We start from the raw sequence: 18,095 nt of genomic DNA on the forward strand, positions 1-18,095 counted from the left end.
AGTTTGGAGTATTTCGAAGCAAATGTTGACATTGGGTAACATTGGTAAAAGAACGTAGAATATACCCATATCTAAGTAGGTAGTCTAATTAAATTCAATCAATGTTGCTTTTTAATTCCAACTAATTCCAAGCCCTTAATAACGATTATAAATAATAAAATAGGTATCTAAGCACAATCACTAAACTGTTGGAATTAATGAATAAATCAATGAAAGTCAAGAGTATTTTGTCATAAAAACTAAAACAGCTAGGTATGCCATGGGTCGAGTTTTAGCCAAATACATAATGGTAACGGATAGATAGTGTTGCCGATTAATAGTCCAGTATCGATAGTTGAGGAAAGTATAACTCCCGGCAAACTTCTTGAGCATCGAGTGTCGTAGTGGGGGAAAGTTCGCGCACGTACACTTCCGTGCAAAAAAAAAAAAAACTTTTGATTATTTTCTTAACTTCATTAAAAAAAAACAATTATTATATTATTTAACAATGTAAATAAAACTAAACTTATATTATTATAGTTTATTAAAACTTATATTATATTATTATATTTAATAAAAAACTAATCGTCAGGTAAGTATGATATTCCTTCCATGAGGTTGAAACCAGCAATACCAGAGCTAGTGCTAGGTTTTGGATCTGTAGACATAGACCTCGTGCTAGTAACTAATTCTTAAACTTAAACAAATGAGTAATAACAAAAAAACGAACAAAAGAGTAATAACAAAAACGTGACAGTTTCACTGCACGCAAGTGTATTCGGGAGTCAAAGGGACGAAGACAGAGTGCGCGGGGGAAGTATCGACTGATCTACCAATAGCCGGTCGATGCGGGACTCACCCGCCCCCGCGCCCCGTACCGCACCACCAAAGAGATCTAAAATTCGGTTGTGCGCAGTCAAGGTCGATGCTCAAGAAGTTTGCCGGAACCTATACCTACCTAGGTATCTACAATACTATCGATAATATCGACAGCAAGCTTGGTGAGGTGTGGGTAATGTACGTTTGCTAAAATTATGGATTAAACCGATTAAGACAACGACTGACGAATAATGAGGGACTTTCCAAGCTACGTTCCCCCAAAAAATATACATATATATAGGTGGCGCTGTAAAGATTTTCCTGCATTAACCTTCTAATTTCACGGATTACAGAGATAAGCAACTTTTATCTTTGTTTTTGGGTATAAATGATGATCCTTGTTATTACACCCAGGCACAATACATCTGCCACCCATTATTATTTTGATCAAAATAAAGCGAAGCATCATAGTTAGGTAGTAACATAATTCTAACGTATCTGATCCAAATATCAAGCAACAATTTATTTTTATTTAAACCTCGGCCATTATATTTTAGAATAATTATGTACTTACCCCGAGCCGTAAGAAAATAGGTTATTATTACATTAAATCTGGACAGCGCCATCTATATTTTTGGAGAAGATAGTCTGGAAAGTCCACCATTTTATAAGTTAGAAATTACAAATGCACTTAGGAACAAATAGGTATTTTATTAATAATGAAATTTAAAAACAGTGATGATTATGAGTAAAATCACGGTTTGAAGAATAATATTGTGTAAGAAGAATTATTAAACATCAGTCTACTTTATCGATAATATCGAATTTTTTTAAGGTTGCCATCACTAGTGACGAATAAGAATAATACCATGGCTATATTCGTTCAAACCTCAGAACAATAACTAAAGCATAGAAGGAAGGCTAAAATAAGAATTCAGAAACTATAAACCGGCTCTCTTCTAGCTTACGACACAAACTATGAGTGAGAAAAGGACAAATGATTCGCTCTTTGCTTCATTTTTTCCGAGGTTGTCACAACATGAAATGTCATTTGGACCTATTGGACTCATTTTAACTCGGCCAAATACATAGTAACATACATAAGAAGATTTTACTTATATTTACCGAACTATTTGACACGGTCGCGTCAACTGTGTTTACGAGTGTCTTGTGTTCAGATTGTTTTAAGTGATAATTTAACAATATTTTTCCAAATAAATGGAAAGAAACTTTTATTTATATCAAATAATTGAGTGTCTCGACTGTGTGACATTATGTCTTGTGTGGTATGGGGCTGCAGCTCACATTCAGGAAGAAAAGAAAATAGCCAACAACTTCTGTCGTTTCATCGGTAAGTTTTTTGTAATTTTCTAGTGAAATGTGAACTGCTGAACAATTTTAGGAAAGTAATATGTTTTGCTGAATAGATTTGTAGCATAAAATATTTGAGATATCCATTATATTATACGTTTCATCGATGAATACGGAATTGATTTGAGGTTATGTTGATTGTCCATAGTGATGTACTAAAATTATCGATACTTTTAATTTTTAGATTTCCTGTAGACGATAACAAAGAGAAAGAATGGATAATTCGCATTAATAGACGAAATTGGATTCCAAATAAGTACAGCCGTATTTGCTCGAAACATTTTACTGCGGATTCATTTATGTGTGTTCCTAATTCAAAGTGGAGGCGTCTTCGAGACGATGCTATTCCTACATTGAACATTATAGATCAGACAGATGAAATGGTGTTTAAATTTAAATTTCAGCCTAGCCTGCATCATCTCACTGCTGGATAGATAGATAAGATATTTGTATCATGTTATCACAACACGTTTATACTATCTATCATTCAACTACATATTATTATGTACTTAATAAACTTAGTATATATACTAAGTCTGTAGTTGTTTTATGTCTAAACAATTATGAGTTGTACACGTTTTATATAAGTAAATTATTATTATCTTTGATTTCAGATATTAAATCCAAAAGTGTCGACTGGATTTACATGAAAAGGTATATCAAATAATTTTCTTTTTTTATATTTTTAACATGATATACATATATAGAGTGTATAATTCAACCAGCTGCACAATGCACTTAAATCAGATATATTTTACTTTTATTTTTATAGATTATTTTGTACATATACTATTTTAACATTATTATTAAACTTTATTTCAGTCAGTTCAAGAAGACGAGATGAAAAATTTAAAAGAAAAGCTGAACAAGTCCCGCCTCAAGATCAAACGACTTAATGAAAAAAAAAACAATGTGACAGGGTGTCACAAAGACAGTTTCTAAGCAAATTGACACTGTTTAGAAATTAATAAATTTGTATTTATTGTAAATATAATGTACATAATTAATAACGTGTGAAATAAATACTTGCTAATGAACAGATTTACGATCTAATTTATATTTCATTTTACCTCCTTTTCTTATTTACTCCTACTCCAACACTCCAGGTTGATACGAACTGCGCCCAATAAAGAATGTAATGAATGTTATAGATTTGTGTAAGCGACTTAGATAAATCTTGACTAAACCTTCCTTTACAAATACAAATATACTTTATTGCACACAACATACAATACTTACAAGTTTTGCACGAAAGATACAGTACACCACCTACCTACCTTTTACTTTCCCTTTCTGTTCTCTTATGAATACTTGTATGCCGTATTTTTTTAAGTATAATGCTATATCTAGTAGGTACGAGTATGGTAATCCTAGTATTGAAACAGCTTGTAGCCCTAGTAAAGACCGCCATTTTATGTTTACAGAGTGGCACGTTTTTTCTGTAGGTATTTCCAGTCCATACTCTTTTCTATGTCTATGGCGTGACCCCATCGGGCCTCTTACCGTCTGTGCGGCTTAGACCCGGCGGCGGCGGTTCCAATTTGCACGGCACGTCGATCGACACCAGTGCACGGCGGATGACATCATAAATAAATTCGAATATTACAAAATACTTACCGATGAAACGATAACAGTTGGCTATTTTCTTTCCTTCCTGAATGTGAGCTGCAGCTCCAAACTAATATAAACCAGACAATATAATCCAAAAATGGTTAGATACTTACCTATCAGAGACAGAGTCTCCTTTCATCAAGAAGAAGATAATTGCATCCTACAAAAAGAAATTTTGGTAAAAAAAAATATCGACATTAATTGTAAGTAAATTTAATTTTATCGACATATTACTAAAGTGAAACCCAACGCTAGGCAATGAAAAACTTGTGACAACCTACGAAATTACGAAACAATTTTTGTATATGCGTCTTTGTCTAACATTACGCCGGTTCCGTAAGATAAAGTAGAGCAGAATTATAGAGTTCTGTTGCTATTTTAGCCTTCCTTCTATGCTTTAGTTATTGTTCTGAGGTTCAAACGTTCGGTTTGTTGATCTCTCCTCCCTCTCACGGCTCTCACTCATTCTCGCAAAGAGCGTCCTATACGAAATACGTGTCGGGAAGTGAACGACGGGTTGAACATTCATAGAACAGTATAAATTATTATAAACATTTTCATCATCGTTTCAAACTTAAAAAGGTAAGTTTAATACCTAATATAACTTTTATGTTTATTACACATCTTTCAATCATGGTTAGTTACCTACCTACTACTAGGTACCTATATTCTATCATTTCAAAACAACTACCTACTTGTCTTAACATTTCAAAGTTGACCGTTTGTTGCATGCAAGTGTGATATTTTTGATTGCTTAATTATTATTAGGTTGGTAGGTACCTACCTACTTATTATTATTTTGATGTGCTTCTCTCTCAAGTTCTTTCGTTAGAGCTTATTCGTGACAATTTTTTATTCGTATTGTAATGTATGAGCTACCAAAGTACTTCATGAACGAGAGACCAACGCTTTGAGTTAGGTTCCTAGATAGGTACCTACTATCTACCTCAAACATAATTAAAATTTAATCTCAGGATCCCGTGATAGGTAAGTACACTTAGGTACCTACCTATCTACCTAGTTTTATTTTTGTAATGTTAGATACTTAGGTAGGTAGGTCCTTATTGTATTTTAAGTAGGAATTTGGCTACCGTAAGGACAAAAATAGCTCGAAACAGTGAATATAGTGCATGAGTGTGTTCTTATAGGTACCGACATACCTAGATAGACTGTAGATATTTCGGATAACTTGTGTTGTGTATGTGTGTATGTGTGTGTGTTCCGTCGTGCATTTGGATAGGTAGGTAGGTATCTGAATAAATCCGAGATTCCGAGGTCAACAACATTTCAAAACTATATTTAATAAGTCTTGATTTGGTCATCTGATGGTATTTTTTATTCGTTATAAACTTACGGATCATCAATTAATTTTGTTTAAAAGGTACCAACAAAATGCATTCGGAGTCAGTGCCACTCTACCCGCCTGAAACTCTGGTGAGTTTACACGTGTTTTTGTTTGTTGCTTTACGTGTGTTTACTGAGACGAGCTAGTATAGCGCTATCTCTCTCACAAAATTGCATAAAAACTCTGAATAAAAACTATAAGGGCAAAAGGCCCAGAGGGTGTCAGCAACTGCCAAAAAACGTAAGGCGTATTCCCATTATCTAAGTTAGTTCAGTATTTTTTACTTTTTTTAAATTTGAAATGTACATACATTTCAAACCAAACGTTCATACTTAGCTACATAGGTATGTGGTTACAAGAGCTGGTATTAATAAAAGTTTGAAAACTGAGTTAATAAGTAGGTACTTAGTAGGTACATATTAAACAGAACGGCTAGTTCAGTACAATTAGTGATTATATTTCAATAACGATAGCATTTTACAATAGCTTCAATGACTGGTAAGCATTAGCGCAGTAAGACTAGTGTTGTGACGTTCATTAGCATAGTGATGTATCAGTCGATATGATCTAACAGTAGGTACCTACTATGCTGCTTATCATTCCCGCCGAACGTACATACGAATAAAAAACTTCATAACAAACCCTATAAATTCCAGGAAGGAACTGACAGTGGGTATAAATGTGCACGCGCACATGCTTGGTCCTTTGTATGCTCGATATGGTGGTAAAGTATCTACCTGATGATCGCTGACGTCATAATATGTTACTAAACCGTCGCGTCGTGGTTTTTAAGATTTCTTTTTTGTACAGTACATATACCTAGATTCCTAGTATGGCTTTGTAATAGACTACTCTGGGCGCCATCCCACTTGCGTCAGACAGAGTACTGCGGAACATAAGGCAGGAGGGAAACCACTGCCCTATTTTTCCCTTAAAAAGTAGCATGGAAAATGCTGCACCGACAAGAGCGTGGCTCTAAATTGATGATGATGATGACATATACCTACCTGTACCTTAGTTAATCTTGCGATGGATGTACTCTGGCTACTCCAATTGATATATAGCCGTGAGTATTCTTTTTTTAGTACCTACCTATACTTACCTATTGTAAACCACATTTTAGAGTGCCGCGCTTACAGTAATATGATCTATTAGGTACTAAGCCTACTAAAGTTTACGGGTGAAACTACTTACTAATGCACCCTCCTTACTTTAAGTATTGTCCAAATTCGGGAATAGTGAAAATTTCATCTAAATTGGATTAACAGCTTTAAAGTTACGGTCAAAAACATTCTTATGGAAAAAACAATAAACTCAAAACGTTCATTTTGAAGTTTTGTAGAAGGAAGCCCTTATCAGCGCAACATGAAACCGTTAGAAGTATTTTTTATTAATTGCATTTTTTTTTATCATTCAATATATAGTGCAAGTTCCATCAAAATCGGTTTAGTAGAGCGTACAATTGGAAAACGGTGCCTGGTTATTTACACGTCCATATGATCACGCCTATGTCCCGCTGGGGCAGGCACAGACCACAGAATTCCATTTAGGTACTACGTTACCTACTTGAGGAGTAATATAAAAAAACCGTCTTCAAAATCTGTCTGTACAAGTAGCAAAAAGGTCGAAATGCACGCGCCACTTATTGTATTAAGCGTAGTATACCTATTATTGTTCCTTATTCTGTGGTATAAGAAAACTACTAAAAGACTAGGTACGGTCACGAGTACTATACACTTTGAAAGTATATGTATACACTTTGAAACCATGTCACATTAACTTTTTTGACGAATTAAACTGTAAGTCTCATTAAATGTCAAATATGATAGTGCGACAGAGTTCTAAAGTGGGTACATGATATTGCTCATGACTGTACGTGTCCCATTTTTTACACTTCGAATCTCTGGAATGCAGCACTTAGTAACAAAGCTTGCATTCAATTTTAGGGTCGGTTTATATTTGTTTATTAGTAGGAACTTACGACATTGTCTTTAGATATATGAGGTAGGTACTTACCTACTCCTATCAAAGGGGCCAATGTAAATATGTAGCTACAGCATAAGCAGCGACGACGAATGATTAGGCACGGTATAGTGTAGTCTTTGTAGTAATAGTTCAAGCGAGTAGGTAGGTATTATTTCCGCTTGCTAACGGCCTCTGTGGTCTAGTGGTTGCGCGGTGGTCTCACGATCCGGAGGCCCCGGTTTCGAATCCCGGTGGAGACATATCACAAAAATTACTTTGTCATCCCTAGTTTGGTTAGGACATTACAGGCTGATCACCTGATTGTCTGAAAGTAAGAGGATCCGTGCTTCAGAAGGAACGTTAAGTCGTTGGTCCCGGTTACTACTTACTGATGTAAGTGAGTTCGTTACATGTGCCATCTCAGGGGCCTTTGGCGGCTAAAGAGTAACCCTGACATCAGGATTGATGAGGTTGGTAATCCACCTCACAACTCACACGAGAGAAGAAGCGCTTATCGCTATCGGCACAATAGAGTCGATTGATTCTTTCAATACGTATAATCGACCTGAGCCGACGTTCAAGACTAACTGAGCACTCTTAGACCTGTGGTTTAAAATTTTATATCGGGTGAGAGCCATTCGTCCATGCAAGTAGTTAATGGTATCTGAAACAAACCGTATAAGTACATTAAATTGATAGAAAAAAACCTTTATGATACGTACTAATCACCTGATTGAAGATGATAGATGAAGATGTAGAGATACTGTATAGATTCTTAATGGTCTGCCGGAATGCGGGAGCGGGGGATTTGTGTGAACGCATGTATACAAACTCAAATACCTATTACTTACAAAAAATCCCGGCCCGGAACGCCACCGGCGGCGCTGACTCCATGTGTATTCCATCGTACCTACGATGTGTACCTTGGTACTTTGCTCGTTGAACCAATGAGTGAGCGTTGTTGATGAGTGTGTCAAGATCGAAGCAAATGGAATTCCATAGTCTCCTCTTACCCCGGTGGGAAATAGGCGTGACTTTATGTATGTTAGCGTTTACCTACTTATAAGCGCTTATTAGACTTGCCAATCCATCGCGCCGATAATTCAAGGTCACGTTCTCGGGCTTTGGGATCAGGCAGAGTAATATGCAGGTCATCGGTGGGGGGCCACGATTTCGCCATACATTTTATACCTACCTAGTGCTTATAATTATTGTCACAAGATTCATATACCTACCTACTTATTTGTCTATAAGATAAGCATACTCGCATAAAAATATTATTTATTTTTTTACAGCCTATGAAGGATAGCAACACCAACAACTCGATGGGCCAATCTACTCCAATAATGGGCCCATCTGCTCCATTCCCTCTCTCGGCGCCTGCGCAGACTATAGCCACAGGCCCGGTAAGACGTATTCTATTGCACCAAAACAACCTTGACTCTATACCTAGTAGGTATACTACGTAATTAATATAGGAATTACTACCTACTAGTGGAACCAATTTTTCGGAGTTAATTTCCGTCGGATCACAAAAACTAAGCGAAAAATTGCTTCTAATTAAAATGCTATATCCACGAATATCCGGGTCAGCGTTTTGTTAGGGACGGGAAAAAATACTTCCATAATATATATATTTTGTAATTTCCTTTATCTGAACTGAAAATTACTATAAGAGGATTCACCTCTACTATATGTTATAATATAATAACGTATAATAAATACATACTACGTCCTCTTCTAAGCAAATCCTTTCTCTCTAGGTAAGCAGATTTCTTCTTACCTACCTAGATTTATTCGCATGTTTACCAATAAACGTCCTGCCGATGTTTTAAACCATAACATTTTTGAATTTTACAAAATATTAATAACTATATTTATAAACTGAAACATTAAAAACCTAGCCTGTAAGGTAAACAAACAAATTCTGTCGTATACTTTCAGGTACGAAGCTTTTGTAGTTCTACATATTACTATTAGATATAATTACAAGTTATTACTAGAGACTCTTTCCTGCACACAAACGTTTAAACAGTTTTGCAGAGCATTGATAAATTGTATATTTAGTATTAAGATTTAATCAATAAATAATAGTAAAATATGGGACTGGCATCAAATAAAGATTATACTTTTATTTATTATAAGTAGGTACCTATATTAAACGTAACATTCTACGTTTTTTTTGATAAACGTCGCGTCTATGTATTGCGGGCACCATATCCTTCTTCTCTCGTGTGGGTTGTGAGGTGGATTACCAACTTCATCGACCCTGGTGTCAGGGTTACTATTGAGCCGCCAAAGGCCCTGACATGACTCATGTAACCACTACTTATTTACATCAGTAAGCAGTAACCGGGACCAACGGCTTAACGTGCCTTCCGAAGCACGGATCTTACTTTCGGACAATCGGGTGATCAGCCTGTAGGTAATGTCCTAATAGCATAACATTTCTTCTAACACTTATCACTTAAGCATAACACTTATCTAGTTGTGTTGATCTATTGTAGAAGGTTCTCCTGGGTCCAGAGAACACAGTAACGACGTGTCCGTTCTGCCACGCGTCAGTCATGACTGCTATCAAGTACACTACCACCACTAGGACACATATCACCGCGCTACTCTACTGTTTGATATGGTACGTAGATGTGGGTCATCACATAGCAGGATTTCTTGTAAAATAAAAAAAGGAGATATTTCCGATCACGTATTTTCGTCATAAATTGTAATATAAATTGGTCATTACACCTTGGACATTAGAATGACCTCATCAACCCTGGAATACTTATTGAGCCGCAAATTACCCCTGACATGGCTTATGTACCAACTACTACATTATGTAATAGTTACCTACTTACTTAAGTAGTAACCGGGACCGACTGCTTCACGTGCTGCGGATTATGGTTCTGTGTAATTGTAAAAATATACTTATTTTTACACTTGTCGGTACTATTCATTAGATTACTAGTAAAAACGTATTTCAAACGCTTCCTCTGTTATCTCTCGGTCAGTACAGGAAGCTCGTTTACTGGATGTATTGATAATGATTTTTCTCCTCTTTGTGTATTTCAGTTGTTGCTGCTGCATTGGATACTGTTCGAATTCTGCCAAGAACACCGACCATTTCTGCCCCAACTGTCAACGTTACCTCGGCACTTACGAGAAGTGAACATTTCACGTATTTCTTCTTTCTTATCTACTTACATTTATATTTTCTATTTTAGTAATATTATAGTTTGAAATGGCTACATTGAAGCAATTCATCTATAAAGTAATATTGCAATTTGACATTTGCGCATATATAAGTAAACGCGCAATGCGCCATTATTGCAACAAATGTCAAATATAATTGAATCAATGTGGCATTTCCAACACCCGATCCAAAAATGTAGATAGATCTTTCACTTCCAATATGTGTCAGGTAGAGCTAAGTTAGTTTAGCTTAGCTCGCATAGCTGACAGAATTTCCCATAGAGGTTGCACAGTTTGCAGCATTGGTGTTTATGTTACTGTTTGCAGTCTGCACACTACTATGGCACGTCGATGGAGCATGAATGGAGCGTCAGCTATGCAAGCTAGTCTAAAAGTTACTTAGTGTCAAGCTAAAATAAATACAGCTAAAAAAATGTTCATGTCTGCCACTATTTATGTGCTCGCGCATAGATACCCCTAAAACCTAAATGATATAATTTTTTTATTACAACTCTAGTATTTGTAGATTGTTGGTGCTTCCATGGGTGTTTGTTACTGATCTACAGTCATGTGAGTTCAGTCCTAACAAAAAACCCATATTGAATGGCTTTGATAGTGAGGTGATTGAACAGGAGGAAATATTGCGATGAAAGTGCCATAGTTACTTAGGATAATTGTTGATAATATAAGGTTGACCATGATTACTGGCTGCATAGTCCAGGGGGTTACAAAGGGCACATTAAAGCAATTCACCTAAAAAGCAATATTGCTATTTGATATTTGTTTGCATTGCGCACTTATATATGCACCAACGTCAAATTGCAATATTGCTTTTTAGATGCATTGCTTCGATGCGCCCTTTTTCACCTCCCAGTTGTCGCGCTAATATTTCTACCCCGAAATAAACGTAACGACACTAACGACTGATCTATATTTTATGTACTATGCGTACAATAGTTTTGCATATGCATTGCATGCATGCATTTATTTTACTTTAGATTTAGTTTGTTTATTCTTATTTTAAGTCTAAATACAATGGTGCTAATTTCTGTAAATACCATCTAATTTTATTTTAGGTTATATCTGTCATTTTCTTATCCGCCGAAAAGGAAAGGGACGGGTAATCGACAAGCATAAAATTTATGGAACACACGTCAATTTTAAGCACAAATCTAAAACAACCGTCTAAAAATTCGCCCGGGTTATTCATTTATTTACTCATTCTTCCTAAAATTAAGAGCTGTCAATCATCCGTCCCTTTCCTTTTCGGCGGATAAGAAAATGACAGGTATAACTTAAAGTAAAATTAAGAGATGTCTGCAGGAATCGGGGCCAATTTCTAATATAAAGTTTAGGTAAATAAAATAAGCTTTTTGGATACTTAAAGAAATAGTTTTAATTACAAAATATTTTATACACACTTTTTCTCGTAACTATAAAGAAGCAGTTGCATAAACTCAGTTATACTCACTTTATCACTATTGTCTTATCTTGCTGTATTCTTCCCGTGACAGCTGGTTATAAATACTGCGTGAGTTTCATACACTCATTACAATCTTGTTCATCAATATTAAGTCATTGTATCACACAAAATCACAAACACCTAAGAGTATCTGTTAACTTGTAGAGTGCAAATACTCTGCAAATATTCGAAATTGTATATGCGGAGCATAGATTTACTGCTCTATAACTATTGGGTAGTACCCTAGGGCAAAGATAAATTCTGATTACTAAATAAAGACAGATCTAGACTGACGTAAACATTTTCTTTTTTCTATTTAACTTATTTATGAATTTTAATCAAGAAAAACGTGACAGTAAGTTTTTTATAACGTCACAGTGCTGTTTCAAAGTATTGACGTTTGGTAAAAGTAACTGATTTGACTAGTTGGAAACTAGCGTATTGTCTAGGCGACATACAAGTTGGTGAGTCCTCGCAGCAGGCGGGCGCGCCTGGTGGCGGCCGCCTCTCTCTGTATGTCCTCGCTGTTGTTGGCGTTGAGCTCGAGCGCGCCGGCCGCCTTGACGGCGCGGGCGCGGCGGCCGCCCTCCCCGCGCCGCGCGTGCAGCGCCACCGCCACCTCCAGCAGCGTGCCGTCCCACAGGCACCCGTAGTATGCGTCCATCGCGTCCGCTGCGTTGCCAGTCTGCAATCAAATTATAAATTACGCTCCAATAGCCTCCGTGGTTCAGTCTAATGGTTAAAGCGATCGGCTGACGATCGGGAGATCCGGGTTCGATTCCCGAAGGTGACATTGACGAAACTACTGTCCCTTGTTTGGTTCGGACATTGCAGGCTGAATTACTTGAGCTTTTCTAGGTACCCAAGTACGACTTTCAATAATATCTGTGACGCCAGAGTGGATGAGGTAGATCATCGACCTTACAGCCCACACGGCAGGTGAGGAAGGTGAAAGTGTGTGGAGCTACCTTCTCGGCGAGGCACTTGAAGGCGGCGGTGTAGTCGGGCTCGTCGGGCAGCTGGCACAGCGCGGCGGCCTGCGTGGGCGCGCCCAGCGCCTGGCAGCAGCGCGCGGCGCGGCGCGCCACGCTGCCTTCGTCGGGCGCGCGCTTGGCGAAGTGCCACGAGCCCGCCGCCAGCGCGCACAGGTAGCGCCGCAGCGCCGCGCCGTAGCGCCCGCACGCCATCTCCACGTCGCCGTATAGGCGGAGCCTGTTACATAGAGATCATGTTGTTATCAAACAAACTAGACAAGAAAACGATGACGAGTAGAAATAAGTGCTTTAAATGTAAGTATTAGTGTATAAATATTTATACTCAACATACAAAACCTAGGTTATGAAAATGAACTCACCAAGACGTGTTATACGGGTACAACTTCAGACTCCTCTCCAGCATATCGGTGAGAAATTCTATAACGTACTTCGAGTTGTACGAGCTCAAATTAGAAATGGTTTGAGGCCACAGATTTGTGTATTCGACGACTAGTTCTAGCGAAGTGTCGTCGATGAGGATGTTGTATATCTTGGCGAGGAGAGAGAACATCACGCTGACGGCTACTGGTTCACGTAGGGCAGCGAGGAAGGAGTGGAAGTTGGAGCGGGCCTCGGCGGCGGCGGTGGACGCGTCGCGGCCGTGGGTCGCCATGCCGCCCGCGTTTCGCTTCACCGGCGCTGTCGTGCCGATTGCGAATACTGATAAGGCTAGAAAAAATGATATAGAACTATTATATTATATAGAAATAAATATGACACCTCTTGTACGCAGAGACAGAGGCAAACGCAGGATGCGATTGAGAGTCGACCTGGAAGTGTTTGAGACGGAATAGAGAGCTCAGAACAGGGAAAAGCGGAACCTCAAGACTCCGGTTTACTACTTATTACTTCACTGTTAGTCGAAATCGAAAATATTTAATTACAATCAAGGTTAAATAAATATGTAACTCCAAATATTTTGAGATTTATACTTACCATAGTCCCAAAGTACTCTGGGGAATTTCCTAGCGCCCTTCCCGCGCTGAAGTTCGAAGCAAGCAGCACAGAGGGCGGCCGGAGCTTCGCCCAGCGGGCCCGGAGGCATCGTCATCTCCCACTCACACGCGTTCACCAGGCAAATCCAACATGCTTCTACTACCTGCCGATAGAGAACCAAATTGAATAATGTATACAGTTTTGATGATAGACGTAACTGTAATTAAACTTACGGGTTTTGATGGTGTGGATTTTTTGGATCATCTTCCAAATATACAATACCTCCAAAAGACAAATAGTATCCGAGAGGTAAGTTATAAAAAGCTAATTTTTACCTGTGGGCGAGGAACGACAGCGTCTCCAGAAGTGGCGGCCGCGATGCATACTTTGCACTTATTTGCCAAAGCGGTCAGATTGATGCGGTGGTGCGGCCACTCACTGAGCACCACGTTCACTTGCAGCAGCAGCACTTCCCACGACAACAGACGACAGAGGCGGTACAGAGCCGGGTCTGACCCGCCGCCCAGTTGACTGCGAGCCTCGCCTTCTAACACTGACAGTAGAGACAACGCGGCCCGCGCACAACCAGCCTCAGCGCGGGACCGAGACGCCCCAGATACCACATATCCAAAATCTTGCAGAAACCCTCTAGGCAACGATATTAGAGCATTCGCCAGTCCCCCAGCTGGCTTCCACGATGGATTCAACTTCCACAGAGGCGACGACGGCGACATCATTGCCAGCTTCACTAAGCACATGCGCACGTCGTCAGCTGTTGACGCTTCAATAAGACACTTCTTCAATCTTCCCATCTCTAGCTCAGGAACAGTCTTTAAGTCAAAGCCCGGCGACTCCCATTCATCAGTCAGCAATTCTCTTGGAATGTCCATGTCTTCATCATTACTGTGAATAGGATCGTTTAAGATAGTATTTAATTGTTCGTCAGTAATCAGTTTTCTTCTTATACTCTCAGCAGCTTCACCAACATACTTTTTCAAGTATTCGTCAATTCTGTCCATCGGAAGTCTGCACTGTGATGTTGCTAAGTGAAGAAAGAACATCCTTAAATGCTCCCAATCTTTTTCAGACAAGTCCGACATTAGAACTGGCGCTAACGCCCAGAATAGGAGATCAAAGAACTTTATTCCAACTATTTTGAACTTGTTGAGGAAATCTGGGTGTGTGGATGGCAGACCACCTTCCAACGCGTATCTGACGGCATTCAGCGCCGAAACTCTGTTTAGAAGGTCTCTTGCCACAGTAAATGCTCCACTGGAAGCAGATCCCTGGATGTCCAGTTCAACAACCTGTCTGTGTATCATTGGTATCTCTCGAATTAAATTGTCTGCCTGCAACACAGCTACAAGACCAGTATAATGATTGGCAATAGACTCTTGAAGTTTTTGTAAAAGCGACGGCTCTTCATTTAAAACTTCGGAACCTAAGTTTAGAGCTCTTATATAGCCTAGTATGTCATCTTTGTCCATACTTGCGTAGTAAAAGTTTCCCCAAGGCATTTCTTTGTAAGTTCCATAGCCATATGAATTGACTTCTTTTTCTAAAAGATCACAATTCTCGCGACAACCCAATATATTTTTTATGGCTAAGTCATGTTGCCCATAGAAGAAATAGTTGTAACACAAGTCAAAGTGAATTTGCATGGCAAATTCATACTGGCTGATGAGTTTGTCGCCAGCATTCCAGTCATGATTCATATCAGTTGTATCTTCAGTGAGGTGGGCGAAAGTATCCATAACTGGTACTTTAATCTTCCTGGATTCCCGGCGACCAGCACTGGGCGTAGGTTCATACATAGCTAAAATTTCTTCTAAGAATCGAATGCTTTGTGGTCTAGTGGCCTCTGCCATTCTTAATATTTTTTCGAAGTTGTGATTCAGTGGACTGTAGGCACCATCTGGTTGCATTCCAGGCCTGAAATAAATAACAATAAATTTTTCATGCAATATTTAAGTAGATATTGCACTGTACTGTATTAAAAAAAAAGAAAATTGAAGATTGGCTTTCACACAAAGTTTCCCAATAGGGTTTCTGGGCAAAACATTTTTTTTTATTTTACAAGCATCATAAATTGATACTCACATTATGATAAAGGGCATTTTGTTGGACTTGGCATACAGCGCTGCCTTAACTGGAAACCTAAGTATCCATCTGTGATAGAGGGCCATTGCAAACTGAACTTGCGGTTTCTGCATTAATTCTGGTGGCATTTCCTGAAAAAAAAAGTGGTAATTTCAATGTGGTGACCAATATTTGAAACCATAAGGAAACCAATATTGGAAATAAATCAACAGACTGCACTTCTGAAGACAAAAATATTGTAGTTTTGCACTTGATGGTGGCTCCACAGCATGGTGGAGTATGCTCTATACCTCTTCCGGTTGATTGAGGGGAGGCTTGTGGCCAGCAGAGGGACATAGGCATATAGGGTGTTTGCATAGGTATGTATGTAGTTAGCTATATCTATTAGATGAAACATTTTAATAACACATCAAAGAATAAATAAATAGAGTCAGGAACCCAATAATAAATTGAAGCCTTAAGCCTAGGTGTAAGACTTATTTTATGAACAATTACTTACTGGTGGTGGAGCTGCAAATGCTCCATCAGTGGCCATGTAAACCAGATCTTGCATCAACAGGGTTTGGATTTCTGGAGGCATCTTAGTTTCAAATATATCTAAAAATAAAACAATTCTCTTAGCATACATTAATCAAAATATTTCATTAAATGCACTGAAAAAGAAAAAAATTGCAAATGCCAATAAAGCAATTTAAAAAAATAGATGTGAACATATAATAATGCTCACTATAATGCTAACAATTACGAAATACAAAACACTTTATTGCACAAGATAAAGATAACAAATACGACAAACCTTACCCAGATTCCAATTGAGTGTGGAAGCAACTTTGAGAGCTAGTATCTTAAGCGCTAGTTGTTTGCGGGTAAACTTTAGAGGACTGGGTGCAGCAGCCGAAGGTGGACTCGGTGGGGCATCCACATCCACAACACGCTCACTAGCTGGTTTCGAATTATCATTCATGAGGTCAACAGACAGAAACTCGTCTATCAGCTCACATGGTGACGGTTCTGGAAGTGATGGTTGCTATACAATTAATTACTAAGCTGCTACACTCATACCTATATTGCAAATATGTTTAAAAACATTTGGTCAAATTGAAAACCTACTTTTTTATTAAGTCGGTTAAATAATAAAATCTTATTATACTCTGTGATTGTTGAAGTTAAGCAACTTTTGCAAAGGCCGGTCATAGGATGGGTGACCACAAAAAAAAGTTTTCATCTCGAGCTCCTTCGTGCTTCGGAAGACACGTTAAGCCATTGCTCCCGGGTGCATTAGCAGTCGTTAATAACCACCAATCGACACTGGGCCCGTGTGGTGGTTTAAGGCCCGATCTCCCTATCCATCCATCGGGAAGGCCCATGCCCCAGCAGTGGGGACATTAATGGGCTGATGATGATGAGGTATATAGAACTAAAACGACTTCTACTTTGGAAAATATTTTTTATATGTAAATAACAGTATAGGTTATCTTACCTGGGTTTGGTTTACTGAGATGCTGTTTCAGAAGATTAGGATCCAGTAAGAACTCGAACCATAGAATTGTATCTGGAGATATCGGCACTGTGCCAGGCCTTAGTAAATCCACGTCCATAGTGGATTTGAGCTATATATTCGTGGTATACGTTTAGTGCATTTGATAATAGGTACCGTTTTACAACAGGGTTTTGTTGTTGGGTTTTGTTTTGTTGTGCAATATCAAGATGTCCTCTTACACGCCGATCTCAAGGGAGTACCACTATATTATTGTATAATTCCTTTATTTACTTTTCAAATTGTATTTATAGGTTCACATTCGCAAGCGCAACGCAAGTAGTAAATGTCAATTTTTTTTTTTTTTTGTTTTGGTTTTCCCCGAAGGGTAAGGCAAAGGGAACTATGCCCATACAGCCATGTCTGACGTATTTTTTTCTTGATGATTAATGAAATGATGAAAGGTGATGATGATGAAACCTAAGCCCCCACCCTCGGAGTAGACTCCTACTCCGAACCCCAAACGAATTAACTCAAAAGTCCGCATAAACTTTTGAGTTATGAAGCGGCTTCCTGACACGAAGCGAAAATAGGCAGATACACTTTGTTTATTGAATACTCCAATATAATAACACTCGCGAATGTCTTCCGACTAACTTAATGCGATCATTAACCACAAAACACCACTTCGTATTAATTATTTAGATCATTCAATGAAGAAAGCAACTGTCCCGTTCCCGTTTCCCGCCAAAAAGCCTAGTAAATGTCAATCAAACAAGTCAAAAGTTTTTTTTTAAACTTTGGAAA

At 38.4% G+C, this 18,095-nt stretch overlaps 2 protein-coding genes and 1 long non-coding RNA gene across 6 annotated transcripts; 2 read left to right on the forward strand and 1 right to left on the reverse strand.

Annotated features, from left to right (window-relative positions):
* The first annotated feature begins 1,689 nt into the window (after window positions 1-1,689).
* Window positions 1,690-3,183, forward strand: LOC126381849 (uncharacterized). The gene is made up of 3 exons (XR_007568989.1): window positions 1,690-2,149; window positions 2,784-2,823; window positions 2,992-3,183. It is a non-coding gene; the product is annotated as an uncharacterized LOC126381849 (long non-coding RNA).
* Window positions 3,184-4,232: 1,049 nt separating this feature from the next.
* LOC126381845 (lipopolysaccharide-induced tumor necrosis factor-alpha factor homolog) lies at window positions 4,233-11,316 on the forward strand. Of its 4 annotated transcripts, none has more exons than XM_050031356.1 (5): window positions 4,233-4,362; window positions 5,162-5,214; window positions 8,386-8,496; window positions 9,598-9,725; window positions 10,160-11,316. In XM_050031356.1, the coding sequence occupies exons 2-5, from the start codon at window positions 5,173-5,175 to the stop codon at window positions 10,254-10,256; spliced, it is 378 nt and encodes a 125-aa protein (XP_049887313.1). In that variant the 5' UTR covers window positions 4,233-4,362; window positions 5,162-5,172; the 3' UTR covers window positions 10,257-11,316. The 4 variants fall into 4 exon arrangements, with proteins under 4 accessions (XP_049887313.1, XP_049887314.1, XP_049887315.1 ...); XM_050031357.1 differs by having other exon boundaries at window positions 9,601-9,725; XM_050031358.1 differs by lacking the exon at window positions 5,162-5,214.
* Window positions 11,317-11,649: 333 nt separating this feature from the next.
* LOC126381818 (integrator complex subunit 8) lies at window positions 11,650-17,624 on the reverse strand. Its single transcript, XM_050031314.1, has 9 exons — window positions 17,292-17,624; window positions 16,613-16,822; window positions 16,311-16,408; window positions 15,812-15,942; window positions 14,047-15,643; window positions 13,712-13,874; window positions 13,096-13,444; window positions 12,710-12,953; window positions 11,650-12,426 (listed from the first exon to the last, which is right to left on the reverse strand). The coding sequence occupies exons 1-9, from the start codon at window positions 17,407-17,409 to the stop codon at window positions 12,187-12,189; spliced, it is 3,150 nt and encodes a 1,049-aa protein (XP_049887271.1). The 5' UTR covers window positions 17,410-17,624; the 3' UTR covers window positions 11,650-12,186.
* Between the last annotated feature and the right edge of the window lie 471 nt (window positions 17,625-18,095).

This window comes from Pectinophora gossypiella, chromosome 3, assembly GCF_024362695.1.
Source record: "Pectinophora gossypiella chromosome 3, ilPecGoss1.1, whole genome shotgun sequence".
NCBI classification, from domain to species: Eukaryota; Metazoa; Arthropoda; class Insecta; order Lepidoptera; family Gelechiidae; genus Pectinophora; species Pectinophora gossypiella.